Source organism: Neopsephotus bourkii, unplaced genomic scaffold, assembly GCF_033783945.1.
Source record: "Neopsephotus bourkii isolate Nb327-2 ecotype Australia unplaced genomic scaffold, CSIRO-AGI_Nbou_v1 NB_1445, whole genome shotgun sequence".
Lineage (NCBI taxonomy): Eukaryota > Metazoa > Chordata > Aves > Psittaciformes > Psittacidae > Neopsephotus > Neopsephotus bourkii.
This window is the reverse complement of record NW_026901922.1, coordinates 309,313-324,960: the sequence shown is the minus strand read 5'-3', so window position 1 is coordinate 324,960 and position 15,648 is coordinate 309,313. Positions and strand designations below refer to the sequence as shown.

Below are 15,648 nucleotides of genomic sequence, written 5' to 3'. Positions count from 1 at the left end.
TGCTGCCGGCTGGGAATGGTACAGTCCCTCCCTCCGTGGATGTTGCTAGAAGGTGAAGGCATCAGCGCAGGCTGCGGAGGCTGCGGCGGCTGCAGCAGCCCCGAGACATCCCTGGAGAGGGGTGGAAGGGACCCGACGAGGAGGTGCAAGCTCAGCCCCGGCCCTTTCCCAGCTCCTGCTGCTCCGGCAGCATCACCAGTGAGGAGCCATGACCCAGGGGAAGGTAGGTGGGAGGCCAGCGCTGGGTGTCGGGTCCTGCTCGCCTGTTGAGAGGGGGAAAGCGGGTTGAAGGGAGAGGGTAAAGGGATAGAACCATTGTGAGGAGGGGAGCTGGGTACCAGAGCCCAGTTCGGTGCTATGGGGGGTGGCAGTTCCCAGCGGGGGGGCTGTGTTGTTATGGGGCTGGGGGCTGCTTGTCCTGGTGCTGCGTGTTCAGCTCAGCTCCTGCTGTTGGACCCATCCCGATGTCAGGGGGCTCATGGGGTGCTTGTGTTTCCCACCTATACCCACCCCCAGCAGCCAGCACTTGCCCTCAGCACCTCATCCTTGGCCCAGGGAGCTCTGATTTTGGGGTTCTCCAATGCTCTGAACCCAAGGGAGGGCGGGGGGGGGGGGGGTCATGCATCCATCACAGTGCATCGTTGCCATGGCAACGGTGGCTGGAGGCTGCCTGGATGCAGCAGCACCATCTGCATCTGCTTGGGTACCTCCCGGCAGGAGGGTGTGGGTCTTGTATGATGCTGACCACCCCGCACACAAGGGTATGTAATGAAGGATGGGGTGAGGATGGTCCCTATGGGCTGGCAGGCGAGGTGGCACTGTTATCCCAATGCAGTCGGATCTGCTTCCTGGTGCATATCCCTGTGCCTGGCACACCTTTGGTTTAAGCCCTTCTTACAGGGACTGTGCCCCCTGTTGCAGTGCTGGTCAGTCTGCCGCCTTCATTTTGGGCTTCTCCTGGTTCCAGCCCCACATCCCTGTGATCCACGGGGATGCTGACACTGCGCTGGCACCCCCATTGGCAGCAAGGGTGGGAAACAGGCTCAGGTCTGACAAAGATCTCGAAGGTTAAAGGGGTAAGGCTGCCAAGGAGAAGCAGGTTCTCAGGTAGCCTGAGGATGCGCTTTGCTTGGGTTGCATGGTCTGAGCGATGCCAAAGTCCCTCAGCTGCATCTCCACGTTATGGCGAGCAGCAGGGCTGAGCCTCCGGATGGACAGAGAGGAACGAGCTCGAAGGAGATGCTGAGGGCACCAAACCAGAGCAGTTGCTGGGGTCTGTGGATGGAGATGGAGGAGTTCAGGGGGTTCTACCCAGCAGCTGAAGGGGAAATTTGGGCAGAAGGAGGCTGAAAAGCAGAGAAACCTCTGGATGTTTCCCAGCATCACACATGAGCCAGAGGCACCAAAAGGACCCAGGGCAAGGCTGTGTCTGCCTCAGACCTGGGAGCTTGTATTTTCCATCCCCTTTAACATGCCCCCTCTTTCCCCCATCTCTTCCCTCAACCACATTCGAAGCTGCTCCATCCTGGGGGTGCAGGATGGGTCCATTGAGTTGCGCAGGGTCCTTCCAGTGGAGGACCCCCAGACCTCCATCTATGCCCCACTGGGTCCCCATTGCAGGGTGGTTTGATGCTCTAACCCCCCCCCCCTTTCCTCCTGTGCAGCTCTCGGTGAATAACAAACCCCCCAGCTCCGAGGGGCAGGGGGAGAAGAAGGAAAATGCCTCAGCTCCACCAGCACCTCCGAGCTACGAAGAGGCGACAGCGGGAGAAGGGATGAAGTCGGGTGCTTATCCTCCTCCTCCATCAGTCCCATTGCACCCCAGCTGGGCTTACGTGGACCCCAGTAAGTCCTTGTGTGTCTGTAGTCAGGGGTGCAGAGATTCCCCCTATGGGCTTGTGGGGATGTGGGGATGCAGGGATGCGGTGCCTGGGTTGGTCCACGGTAGAGCTTACCCTAGAGCTGCAGCTATAAGCTGTATATGTCCCTATCTATAGGTAGCTTCACCCAACCACTAGACGACACTGAGGTGGGACTGAGCTCCAGCGCTCTGCTCTCCTTCCCATTGCTGGGATGGGAATAATCCCCTCTCCCAGCCTGGTCCCCTGGCTCTGCAGGCAGCAGCTCCCCCCCCCCTCCATCTCTTGCTCCAGCCCAGCTTTGAGAGAAGCCGCTGAGCTGGCAGGATCAGTGTGGTCCATCAGTGATGCCCAGATGCTCCGAGGCTGAAGCAGCGCCACTCGAGGGCTCAGTTGCTCCAGTGCGAGGCAGATTCCTGAGCAAACAAACAGCTTTTCTTCCCTGGGTGCTCTCTGCAGCTCCTGCTTGGTCGCGACAGGGGAACAAAGGCTCCACTGTGCCCTGTGCTCCAGCTCCAATGGGATGATGCAGGAGTCATGGCCGGCAAGTGGTCAAGGGGTGGTGGGGTGGCCAAGTGCTTGGTCAGCACAGCTTGAGCTGGAGGGACTGGGTTTAATGTCATTCGAGTCCAGTATCCCTGCTCCATCCCCTTCCTCAGCTGTGCTTTCCCTGCCTGTTCCATCCAGTGCGGATGGGGATGCTTAGAGAAGGGGACAGAGCGAGTGAGACCCCTCTGAGCGATGTGCAGTTGCACACTGATGGTTTCACAGGCTTTCATCCCTGTTTGCTTTCAGGAGGCAGAAAGAGGGGGATAAAGAACCTCCCAGCTTGCTCCAGCAACCTCTGGGTCTTCCTTACTGGTGGATTAGGATGGGTAAAGCCCCAATGGGTTAAGGATGCTGGGATGTGGGCTACCCCAGGGACCTGTTTAGGTGATGTGTCACCTCTTGTCCCCTCCCTGACAAGCCTGCCAGGATTCCCTGATCCCTGCTGGTGTTCTCTGATTCCATGTTCTTCCCCCCTTTCCTCGGCCATGCTACAAGCCCCTGTCCCAGGGTCTGCAGGGACACAAGCCATGGTGCTGTGTCTAACAGCTTGTATGGGACTGGGAGCAACTGGAAGGAACTGGTGTGTTTTGGAGCTCAGGACATGCTGCATTGCTGCCTTGGCTGTGGCCACGGAGGGGAGGTGATGGGTGCCAGGGAGAAGGGCACCCTCCATTCCTCCGAGGCACTTAGGTGTCTAATACGGTGTTTAGATGCCTTGATGGCTCTGACAAAGGAGGCATTGAGGTGTCGTGGGGATGTGGCCCTGGGGTGCTCTCAGCCCTGCGTGGTGATGACAGCTCTCACAGTGATGAAGGGAGGATGCACTGCCCGAGATTCATCTCCACTGGGGCATAGAAGGAGGCACAAGAGGCTGATTAAGCACACAAAGAGCACAAGGGCTTTGTTTCCTGATGCATGATGAGGCTTTTGCAATGAGAGCAACCAACTTGGATGGCTAAACCAGAGCAGATCCAGGAGCAAAGACCTTGGGTTTCCTGGTGCCTGCAGCCTGTATCCTGAGGCTGAGGGGGTCCTTCCTCCTCCTGCATGGAGGATGTGAGCATCACTGAGCTTTGGGAAGGAGGGGAGGCATCTGTCAAACATGAACTTAGAGCTGGTGCAGTCGCCTAAGCCTGTGTTCTATAGGAACTCAGGCAGGGATAACGCTGCTAACACTGAAGGGGATGTTTGCAGAAGGGGGATGATGCATTGAGCCAACGATGGCTTTGTATTTGCTTTAGGGTTTCTTGAGCCTGAGGTTTAAGAATGGAAAGGCCAATTCATTTCATTTGAGCCTCTGGTCTCAGCAGGGAGAAGCTGCTGCTTTGGGTCTCTCTTGCAGCCCCTGCCCTGCAGCATCCTCACTGCTGCCATCACCCAGCAGCAGAGGTTTCCCAGGGTTTCCTTGCATCTCCCTTCAGGCAAAGTGATGCTCCATGGTCCAGGCTTTCTCCTTGCTCACCTGCAGGGCACCTCCAGCAACAGGAGCTTGTATTGCAGAGCCTTCAGCAGGATAGGGTGGTGTGGGGTGATGGTCTGGGCTCAGGCAGTCACTGGCGTTGGTTCCCCCTTGTTTGGGCTCGCTGTTAACTGGCTCCCTGCATGGAAATGGGATCTAGGGATGGATCTTACAGAGAAGCTGCTTGTAAGGAGCTGCTCTTTGAGGTGAGGGCACAAGATGCAGACAGAGTCTGAGCGCCAGCAGGGAGGGAATCCTCAGCATGGGAGGTGCTGAGTCACAGCTCCGCTGGGAGATGCTTTAGCATTCAGTGAAAGCTGAGCAAGGAGCCGACAGGAGCTCTCTAATTCCCATTGGAGATCCGGTGTCACCACAGGCAGGAGTTAACCCCCTCACCCTCACCGTACGCAGCGTGGTTTCCCCATCTGCTCTCAGAGATGGTCCGAATAGGATGCAGGGATGAGGTGGGAGCAGGGGTATCCCAGCAAGGCAAGGAGAAAAGCTTGGAGTGCGGGTTCCCAAGCACTCCCTTGGGGCCACGTTATTGCTGCTGGGGAGGGAGATGGGAGATGGGACCTGACCTCTCTGGCTTCTGCTCCAGGCACGAGCCCAAGCTATGGCAGCGGTGGGTACCCAGGGGACACAGAGATGCTCACCACCTTCAGCTGGGATGACAGGAGCGTGCGCAGGGTCTTCATCAGGAAGGTAAGGAGCTGGAATCCCACTTTTCCCTATGGAAGCAGGACCCCAGGAGGGAGCCGGCTGCAGTGGTTTGGCTGGCTGGGAAGCAGAGAGCCCACAGGTCACCCATGGGCTTCCTCTCATTGCAGGTTTATTCCATCCTGATGGTCCAGCTCTTGGTCACTGTTGTTATCGTGGCTTTCTTCACCTTCTGGTAGGTCTCTTGTGATGCTTTGTCCTGTGTGTGACCTGCTCCTCATTGCCTGGGGCTGGGGAGGGGGTTCTGGAGGTACCTGCAGCTTTGCCATGTGTGTTCCAATGGGAAATGGAGCCTGGGGGACCCCTCAGAGGTCTTTTCCCTATGTCCTGTGTATCCAAAGGGCCTCGAGTGTGAACTGCTGGGTTCTTCCTTAGGGGAGTTCTCGCAGATGGGCTTTGGGGATGGGGTTATCTCCCCCTGCAGGAGCAAATCCCCCCTGCCCTTGGCTCACGTTGCCTGCAGGATAAATAATGCATCCCTGCCGGCTCCTTGGTCTCGCTCTCAGAGAAGGCAGTGGCCGTTCCCAAGCTCAAGGGTGCAATTGATAGCAGTGGGGCCACTTCATGACCTGGCAGCTTGGGTTTTCTTGCCATTGGGAAGATCCATGTATCCCTGGGGGGGGGGGGGTTGTGTGTGTGTTCCTTCCCCATCCCCTGTGCTGCATCCCCCCTGTGGGTGTTCCCAGCTTGAATTCAGCAGCACCCGGTGCAGTGCTTGGCTTTTCTGATGCTTCCTGCTCAGCACCCCTTCCCTCTTGTCTTGCAGCGAGCCCGTCAAGGGGTACGTCCAGACCCACTCTGCCTGGTACTGGGCTTCCTAGTGAGTATCTCTGCCTTCTCCTATGGCTGCGTGTGCTCCAAACAGCTCTGGATGGGGTGCGGTGATGGGGATGTGTCTTGCATGTGAAGAATTGCTCTGATGTGTGTGTGTGTGGGGGAGCTGGGGAAGTTCATGGATAAGAGGTGAGAAGAGGGAAATCCCACTGAAATGAGTGCGAGCCATGGGAGATGCTGCTCCAAATGCTTCCAGAAAGGAACCCTACAAAACAGGCTCCAAGTAAATGGAGGAGTGGTTCCTGCAGAACAAACTGGGGCAGAAACCCAGCTCTGAGCCCCGAGTGGTACCCTGGAGGCTTCATTTTGGGATTATCCCTTTGGAAGCAAGGAGGTTGCCTGGTTTCACATCACACGCCTTGGTACCCATCAGAAGTGAAGGAGGGTGCAGGCAGTGAAGGGGGTTGTGTGTGTGTTTGGAGGCATCAGGGTGTCTCTGGCTGTGTTTGAGTGGGATTGGGTCTCATCACGGAGCCACTCTCTTTAGGATGCTATTCCTTAGTCAAGCGTGGTCCCAGAGCTCAGCTCGGAGCTGGTGCTGGCCTATGTGCGGTTGTGCTGGTTTCCTGGATGCCACTCGTGCTGCTGCTGCTCATGAAGCATCAGGGATGGGATTGCTTGAACTCGGTTTAATGTGTTCACACCCAAAGCATGAAGCGTGTCCAGAGCCGGAGATGAGACAGCACTTATATAACTGAGAAGAGACCCAGAATAGCAGCAATGGAAGGGGACAGGCACCAACACGCCTCTGTGCCCTCAAGGGAAACAGTGTGCTCCTCCTTGGCCACTTGGTAGATGGGAGAAGCAGGGTTACCTTGCAGGGAGACCAGACTCAGCTCTGCTTCGACCTTTGGGTTCATCTCTTGGAGCTTCCTGGTCAGTAGCATTTGCCTCTTCCTGTGTTTCAATAGAATCATAGGATCATGACCATGGAATGGGTTGGGTTGAAGGGACCTTAAAGCTCATCCAGTTCCAATGACCTGCCATGGGCAGGGACACCTTCCATTAGAGCAGCTTGCTCCAACCTGGCCTTCAACACTGCCAGCAATGGGGCATCCAAACCTTCTCCATTCAACCCATTCCAGTGCCCCAGCACCCTCATAGGGAAGAGCTTCCTTATCTCCAACCTGAACTCCCCCTGTTCCAGTCTGACCCCATCACCCTTTGTCCCATTGCTCCCATCCCTGCTGCAGGTCCCTCTCCAGCATCCTTGTACCCCCCTTCAGGCACTGGAAGCTGCTCTGAGCTCCCCACACAGCTTTCTCTGCTCCAGCCCCAGTGTTCTCAGCCTGGCTCCATATGGGACCTGCTCCAGCCCCTGAGCATCCTCATGGCCTCCTCTGGCCTTGCTCCATGTCCTTATGCTGAGGACCCCAGCACTGCACCCAGTGCTGCAAGTAAGGAGCAAACTTGTCTTGGACCAGGCTCTGTACTGAGGGACTTTTGTCTGTCGAGCGAGACACCCCTTCCCTCCATCCATGTCTCCATCATGGGTCTGCATCTCCCTCATCCACAAAGTTCCCAACCCTATGGACACCTCTAACACCAAAGTGGGCGTTGTGGAGTGTTCTCCTACTGGGGCGACGGAATCAAGCAAGAGGAGATGCCACAGGGCTTGCACTGGCGATGCACAACCACAGGGACTCTCATTGCTCCCTCTGTGCTTTCCTCCCATCCCCTCAGCCACGTCCACTCCAGCTTTCCTGGTTTCCCAGGGGGAGAGCAGCGCTCAGCTTTATCTCTGCTGCCTTCACCACGGCCCGTGGGGCTTGCAGTCACGTTGCTGGGTTAGAGCGGAGCGAGTGGCTATCGAGAAGCCATCGGCACGCCCGGAACCTGCTTCCCCCTCTGGGCACTGGGTGAAAGCAGGTTCCCACCGTGCCATAAACCAGCAGCCTATGGGAAAACCCCCGGAGCAGGGAGAGCATCCCCCATGTGCTGCAGTGCTCAGCTGGGCTGGGCTCTGAGAGAGAAGTAACCCCCTGTGAGCTGGGGGAGTCAGGGAATGATTTGGGATGAAGGGACCTTAAAGCTCATCCAGTTCCAATGACCTGCCATGGGCAGGGACACCTTCCACTGGAGCAGCTTGCTCCAACCTGGCCTTCAACACTGCCACGGATGGAGCATCCAAACCTGCTCCATTCAACCCATCCCAGTGCCCCAGCACCCTCATAGGGAAGAGCTTCCTTATCTCCAACCTGAACTCCCCCTGTTCCAGTCTGACCCCATCACTCCTTGCCCCATCGCTCCCATCCCTGCTGCAGGTCCCTCTCCAGCATCCTTGTACCCCCCTTCAGGCACTGGAAGCTGCTCTGAGCTCCCCACGCAGCTTCTCTGCTCCAGCCCCAATGTTCTCAGCCTGGCTCCTATGGGAGCTGCTCCAGCCCCTGAGCATCCTCATGGCCTTGCTCCAACAGCTCCATGTCCATGCTGAGGACTCCAGCACTGCACCCAGTGCTGCAAGTGGGCTCCCACAGAGCACAGCAGAGGGGCAGGATCCCCTCCCTGAGCTGCTGCTCATGCTCTGGGGGTGCAGCCCAGCACATGGGGGGGTTCTGAGCTCAAGCACCCCCTGACCTTAGTGAACCCTTCTGCTTTGGGGCCCCTCCTTGAGCCCTGGTGCAGTAACATGGGACCAGTTCCCCTAACACAGCCCTTAGCCAGTGGCTCTCACCAGCCCTGTGAATCTTGGCTCAAGCACTGCTGAAACCCGGCCTTGATGCCCCCAAGCCAGGAAGTGCCTGGAGATGGAGCAGACTCTGTCCATCTCCATTCCTGCAGTGATGAGGTGTCCAGGAAAACACCTTGTGTGCTCCATCTGCCCTGGACCTGAGTGCTCTAAACCCATTCAGAGGTGTTTGTGTTGGTCCCACCTTGGGACTGCCTTTTGCAATGATGCAGAAGCAGCTTCAATGACAGGTAATAACTGATTTGATTCCCACCCAACATCAGCCACGGTGTTTGCAATCCAAACAGTGCCCCAAAGCCCTGGCACTTACCTGGAGACTCCTCTCCTCCATTAATGCTCCATGCTTGCCTTTGCCTCCCTAAGCTCCTCTTTTCCTCCTCTTTGCAGCGCTGTTTTCTTTGTGACCTACTTGATCCTCGCTTGCTGCTCCGGGCCCAGGTAAAACCTTTTCCTTTTGGCTTTCATACAGCAAAGGATGAGTTCCCCTCTTGTTTCAAGCATCCCCAGCAGCATCAGAGATGCAGGGTCAGGCTGACCTGGTCCCACTGTAGTGGTGGCAGTGGGAGCCGTATTTCCAGCCTGATGCAGTTGTGGGATGCTGCAGCAGGGCATGAAAAGCTGAACTTAGGTTGCATCACTGTGGAGCTCCTAATGCTCATTGTATCCTCTGCATCCTACTGCAGAGGATGCTCTTTGCCCTCCATGGAGCAGGGCACTTATCACAGGGGCATCCCTTATCACGGGGACATCCCTTATCACAGGGATGTGATGGTCTCTTGGTCTAGGAACACCCCAAACCCACTCTGATCCCCACCAGAATGACTGTCCCCTCGCACCACCCCTGCCACAGCCCCTTCTGTTGTGCTACCCCTGCTCCTCTGACCAGTTCCTTCCCTTGCAGGAGGTATTTCCCATGGAATCTCATCCTGTTGAGCATCTTTGTAAGTAGCACGCATGGACCACGTCTGCCCTGCCCCTGCCCCCAGCTTGGCTCCAATCCATATGGATTCCTGCAGAAAGCAGGAATTTCATCCCCTCCTTGCCCTGCACTTGGGCTCAGGAGCTGTGATTGAGCTGGGTTGTCCAGTGGTGGGAAGTGGGGTAGGTGCTGGCATCCTGTACAAGAGGGGTAGAATCATAGACTAAGACCTTTAAGATGATCAAGTCCAACCATTACCCCAGGAAAGAGGGATGGAGAGGGTGGCCTGCCCTTATTTTAACCTGCCTCATGGACATCAATCACTGGAGGATTAGGAACTATGTGAAAACTGCTCCTCTGGAGCATGTGTGAGGTTTCCCTGCCCTTATCTCTGCCTCTGTTGTGTGTCTCTCCCCTTGATAAGAATGCAGAAGTAACGTGGTTCTTTTCCCCTCCCAGACTCTCTCCATGGCCTATCTCACTGGGATGCTCTCCAGGTAGGTTGAGCACAGGTCTCTGGATGCTTCTGGTCCTGTGCCCTGCAGAAAAGCCTTCCCTATGCCTGAAACAGATGGGGCGCTGCTGCTTGGAGCTCTTCCAAAGCCTGAGCATCCCTATTGGGAATGATCTTAACGCCAAGCCCTGTGCTGGCATCCCCTTCCCTGTCACAGCTGAGGCACACACAGCCCCGGCTGGGCTAAACCCTGCAGGAGAGCACTGGAGAGCCAGGGACAAGGCAGACCCTGCATGGATGGGCTCCAGGCCACCACGTTCCCTGTGGTCTCCCCGTTCCCACTCGAGCACATGGGGCTGCAGTGGCACACAGAGACCTTTTCCAGCACATTCAGGGTTCCTGTCCCCTTGCTCCCTTGTGCCTGCGTTGTCCCTGTTACAACAGGGCCAAGGCTCAGCCCTGGCTCACGTGGGGCCCTGGTGATGCAGCACATGAGCCAGGGGGTGGTGATGGATCCGTGCTGGAACAAAGAGAGCAACAGCATCAGCAGCGAGGGGGGAAAGTGCCAGTGATGCTGCTCGCAGATCACACCAAAAGGGTGATGGAGATTGCCTTTTCCTAGGGCTGAGCACCCAAACCGGTGCTCAGGCTCTCAAACCAGCTCCAACGGCCTCTCTCCATTCAAATCCCTCCTTTTCCAAGCACATCCGTAGCGTAAGGGGGGTTGCAGCTTCCCCATTGTGCTGCAGGGATATTTGCCATCCTATTTTCATTCCCTACCCGTTTGAATCCTCCCCCTTCTCCATCTGTCCATGCACAGGGAGCTGGTTACAGCACGTCCCCATCTCTGCTGCTCTGGAGCTCCAGATGTGCCCCCTGCACACCCTCCTTATTTAAAGCAGGAGGAAAACCCCACTACTCTCTTTGTGGTGTTCCCTGCTCATCCCTTTATACATTAAAGGGGGACATTGACCATTTCAGTGCTGTTTGTGACCCTGGGATTCGCTTTCCTTGCCCATCTCTGCTGCGCTGCTGTTGTAACCCCTCTTTGCCCATGTCCCTGTTGATCTGGCAGCTACTACAACACCAAGTCCGTCCTCCTGTGCCTGGGGATCACAGCCCTGGTGTGTCTGTCCGTTGTGATCTTCAGCTTCCAGACCAAGGTGAAACTCTGCTGCTCAGCCCCTCTGGGAAGCAGCAGCTCAGGCAGTGCTGGGGTCTGTAGGGTTCTGGATACGGGAGCAACCTGAGGGATGCTGGGGTGGAAAGTGGAGGTTATGGAGTATGAGGGGTGAGGGATGTGTCAGGGTATAGATGGGGCTGGAATGGGGGGGTTAGGCTGTGGGGGACAGAAGGCACAAACGTGTATGATGGGCTTCTGGGACTGAGGTAAGTGATGAGTACTGAGCCCTTGCCCGTGGTAGTAAAAGGGATATGGAAAGCATTTGGCTCTGTGTGCCATAGAAGGACAGCATGGCTTCAGTTGAAGGGACCTCAAGATCATCCAGTTCCAACCCACCCAACCCATCACCCCTTGTCCCATCGCTCCAGTCCCTGCTGCAGGTCCCTCTCCAGCATCCTTGTAACCCCATTCAGCCACTGGAAGCTGCTCTGAGCTCTCCATGCAGCTTCTCTCCTCCAGGCTGGTGTTGGGCTGTATGTGCAGGTGAAGCAGGATGGGTTTGCTGCGGGAGGTCCCTCTCTATGGCCCTGGGAGGGGGTTTGGGTCCCCTCAACTGCCCCATTTCATGGCTCTGCCCCTCTCTAACGTGCTGCTCTTCACCCCCCCAGTTTGACTTCACCTCCTACCAGGGGGTGCTTTTCGTGATGCTCATGGTCCTCTTCTTCGGTGGCATTATCCTGGCCGTGATACTGCCCTACCAATATGTGAGTAACGAGCTGTGCCCTCCATCCCCCCCTCCCTCCCAGTGCCACCATCCTGGTGTGAAGCTGGAGCTGAGCTGCCCAAAGCAGGGCCTGGATGGAGAGAGGGGTCCCAGTGCACAAGGAGCAGGCGGGTGTTGTACAGCTGGATGTCCTACAAGGACAGCGCTGGGCTGGGGCTTCTGTCCTGGAGCTGTGCAGTGACCCCATGGCACATCCCATCCCGATGCCTCAGTTTCCCCTCCAGTAACACCAGTGCAATGAGCACGTTAAAGCATTGTCCTGCCCCATGGGGGGCTCTTGCTGTGCATTCAGGGCAGGACAAGTGCCATGGGGTGTCTGTCTGTCTCTCCAGACCTGGCTGTGTTCACCCCACACAAGCTCATGGATAAGCACCTCTGAGGGTGATGATGGGTGCTGGTGAAGAGTGACCTCCTTAATGCTCTTCCCACTGCTCTTACATGGGTTCATCCCCTTCCTATGGCCTCTCCGGTCACTGCTGGCGTTGGCTGTGCTTCTGACCCCATTGCGTTGCACTGGGAGCTGGTTGTGACCACACCTGAGAGAGGCTTTGCCATGCCAGGACGGGATGTGTGGTTTCCATCCAGGAGTGTCCCATTGTGTGAGCTGTCACCCAGCGATGGTGACAAAAGAGGGAAGGTGTGTGGGGCTGTGTCAGTCACCCCCAGCTGCAGGCACCCAGCTCCCATCACAAGCAGCCTTTAAATCACCTCCAAATCCCTGCCATCTCACTTGGCTTTTCTGGACACCTGAGTCATGCTTTAAGGACCAGACCTGCACAGGCACTCCCTGGTGCTTGCCCCTGCGGTTGCTCTGCTGATGGGACCTGCGTTTCCAGGCTTGGGTTCTGGTTGTCTCGTTGGGGATGCACCTCTCCCCCTGTGCAAACGTGCGGGTGCAGCAGCTCCCAGCGCCACGCCGCTGCCATTAAGCTGTTGAGCCAACTGCTCTTTATCTTGCGGTGTCAAGATAAGCATAGCTCGGGGCAGGCTTGTAATGAGCTTGTCTCTGAGGAGCAGGGTGCGAGCTGGGGTTGAATCAGCTCCATGCGGGCGCCTCCTCCATCAGCGCTGCTGTGCCGCAGCGGGAGCGTTGCTCCTCATCCCCATGACTTCCCTGCTGGGGCTCCAGCACTTGGACACCTTGGAGCTGAAGCTGGGTCTGCCTCTTGGAAGTGTTCCGTGTTGCTCCCCATGGGATCAGCCGTGTCGGGGTAACAGACACCTTGGGGAGCTGCCGCAAAAGGTGTTCCCATCAGGATGGTGCCAAGAGTTTTCCATAGGGATATGTGGTGAAGGAGGCTCTTCAGAAACCCAAATGGACACCAAGGCCGTAGTGAGAGGGGAAACTGAGGCACGGTGACGTGTGCTTTGCCATGGGAATGTCCACCATAGGAACTGTGCAAGTGATGAGAACCCATCCCGGGCTATCAGAGCCCTTTCCCTCCCTTGTATCCTCCCCGTTAGAACTCAGCCCTCTCCTGTGCACATCCTCATGGAGCGGTTTCCCCCCCCAGGCACTGACTGATGGATTCCTTGCCTTTAGGTCCCTTGGCTCCATGCGATCTACGCTCTGCTGGGTGCCATTATCTTCACTATGGTAAGTGGGTGCTGCTCCCGGGAATGTGCTGGCAGGGAAAGCAGCAGGATTGGGATCCCGTGCTTTTAGCCTGGAAGGGGAAGAGCGAAGGTTTGGGATTGCAGAGCTCAGGAGTAATTGCGGTGACCTCAGCCCCATCCCGAGGTGTTGGTGTACGTGACAGCGCCGGTGCAGAGCGTGGTGCCATCGGCAAGCCCATGCTCCGTGCGCAGTGCAAGGTGTGAACAGCAGAAAACACCCCAGATCCAGGGTCAAAAGGAGAGGGAGAAGCCAGGAGCAAGCTGCAGCAGAGCAGTGGGAGCAGGGATGCGGGGTTCGGAGGAAGCAAAGTCCATTGGAGGCGGTGGAGCGGGAGCAAGCCAAGGATTGGGGATGAGCTGGACCAGCAGGAAGCCAGCGGGAGGCCATGGTTTGGGTTTCGGGTTCACTGCAGGCAGGGGAAGCTCCTTCAAGGAACACTGAACAGGCTCCATTGCTCCTCATTGCTCCCTCCTGCGAGTGTCTTCCCAGAGCAAGTCCCAGCAGTGCCGTGCTTGCACCCAGCCATGGGAGGTGTCTGGGAAGATGCTCGGTGTTACCTGGAGGTGGGGGGGGGGTCAGGAGGAGGCTGCCTTAGGCTCCAAGGCGGTGCCCATTGGGCACGTGGTGAATAAGAGCAGTTGAGCAATCGCATTTATTAGCTATGAAAGTCATTGCAAGGGAGCTCGGCTGCTCCTGCCATGATTCACGGCTCAGGACTGCTCCATAAAGTACAAGTGGGCTCAACATCATCTAATTACCCCATAAACTTCAGTCAGGACCTGGCAAGGAACCTTCAGCCCAGCCTGATGGTGTCTGGAGAGATCAGTTGTGATTTATGGCTGGGGAGGGCAGAGGTGCCAGCCTCTGTCAAGGTGTTCGCTGCTGAGCAAAGGGGAGATGGGAGAAGATGCTGGGCTTGAAGCAATGCCCCAATGTGCAAGGCTTTGATCCCAGCTTTGAGCCCGTGTTTCAATGGTTTCAATGCCCCAAGCACTTGGGGGTGGTTGGTGTTAAATCCCGTTGGGATCTGGGGTTTCCTGCTCTTATTGTCCTGGTGGTGCTGTGTTGGGTGCAGGCCACCTTATTGTGTGGCGGCTTCTGAAGTGAGGCAGTGGGGAATAACAAGTAGGAACAGGGAGAACCATTCCGGAGCTGATCCCGGGACACATTTGGGATGGATGAAGCATGGAGGAAAAGGCCTGGAGTCACAATTGGGCTCTGGCTTCGAGTGTTAAGAAACAAAGGGGAAAGTTGCAGCTTGTTCAGTGCCTTGTTTGGAGCCTTTAAACTGCAGCTACAGCCCAGAAGAGGTGGCTGCGTTTTCCCCTGCGTGCAGTGAAGCAACTGGGGGAAGTTCTCTGTGCTCTCACCTCCCTGTGCTGAGCCTCCTTGTAACTGCACTGCCTTTCCCCCCCTCTCCTCCCAGTTCCTGGCATTGGATACCCAGATGCTGATGGGGAACCGCCGGTACTCGCTCAGCCCTGAGGAATACATCTTCGGAGCCCTCAACATCTACCTGGACATCATCTACATCTTCTCCTTCTTCCTCCAGTTCTTTGGCTCCAGCCAGGAGTGAGCGCAGCGAAGCAGCAGCTCGGCTGCCGAGATGCGAGCGTTTGAGGGAGATTTAAATCCAACCACACGAAACCAAATCCACCCTTTCTGGCCCCAGCTCCATCCATGCAGCTGAGCAAAGCCCCTGCGGTGCCCCTGCAGCTTGTATATAACGCTGTTAGGTCTTTGTGAGCCAGAAAGCAAAACGGGGCTTAAGTGTTCTGTGTCTTCTGCTCCCTCCATCCTCCTGAGCTCAAACCAGACCAGAGGCATGAGACCATGATCTTCTCCATAGAGGCTGGTGGAGTCGCCTGGGTCCTGCACCTCTTGGGCTGCAGAGCAGCTCTGCAAAGGGAATAGAACATTAAGGAGTAGGGAATTTTGCTAGGAAAAGCAGCTGAACGAAGGGGAAAGGCTCAGGGAATCCTTTCTCTCCTGCATCCATTGGGAGAGGTTCCTTGTAGTGCCTGCTTTTAGGAATGTAGAGCATGGGATCACCTATGGATGCACCAGCAAGCAGTCCTCCAGGCACAAGGGAACCTGCTGTTGAGGATGTGCAGTCTCTTTGGGGACATTCCTCATTCCCCAAAGAAGGAATCCTTGTGTGTCCTTTGCTGTGGGGCTGGGAATGTTCTTTCCTTCCTTCCCAGGGTGGGATAACAGGATATTAAGTGATGTGGATTTGCCTCCCATGTCAGTTCTCCCTGAGGAGCCTGGGAGAGGTGGGATCCCATGGGAGGATTATTGGCAGCAATGGGAGAAGCTGATGTTCAGAGCCTGCAAATCCCAACACGGGGAATGAGAGGCCACATCCAGACACCCACCATAAGGATCTGACCCTTCCCAAACCACCTTGGTTGTGTGAGATCAATGTGCTTAAATGGTCACAAACCCCCAGACCGAGGTGAATTCCTGCTGCCCCAACTGATGCCTCTCCCTGCTGCTCCGGTCCTTCCCCAGTTCTCCTATCCCAGACAGGGATGTCAGTGAGGGCACTGGTGGTAACTTTCCACCTTGCCCTTGCTCGCATTCCCCTCTTTGGGGGCTCAGCTGGCTAATGTCTAACCCTGCAGATAAGCAGCCTTT

The 15,648-nt window shown here is 56.5% G+C and overlaps 1 protein-coding gene across 1 annotated transcript; it reads left to right on the top strand.

Annotated features, from left to right (window-relative positions):
• Positions 1-14,637, top strand: FAIM2 (Fas apoptotic inhibitory molecule 2). The gene is made up of 12 exons (XM_061368745.1): positions 1-223; positions 1,665-1,845; positions 4,469-4,572; positions 4,698-4,762; positions 5,354-5,407; positions 8,498-8,548; positions 9,012-9,051; positions 9,489-9,526; positions 10,559-10,646; positions 11,275-11,370; positions 12,934-12,987; positions 14,435-14,637. The coding sequence occupies exons 1-12, from the start codon at positions 209-211 to the stop codon at positions 14,582-14,584; spliced, it is 936 nt and encodes a 311-aa protein (XP_061224729.1). The 5' UTR covers positions 1-208; the 3' UTR covers positions 14,585-14,637.
• Positions 14,638-15,648: the final 1,011 nt, after the last annotated feature.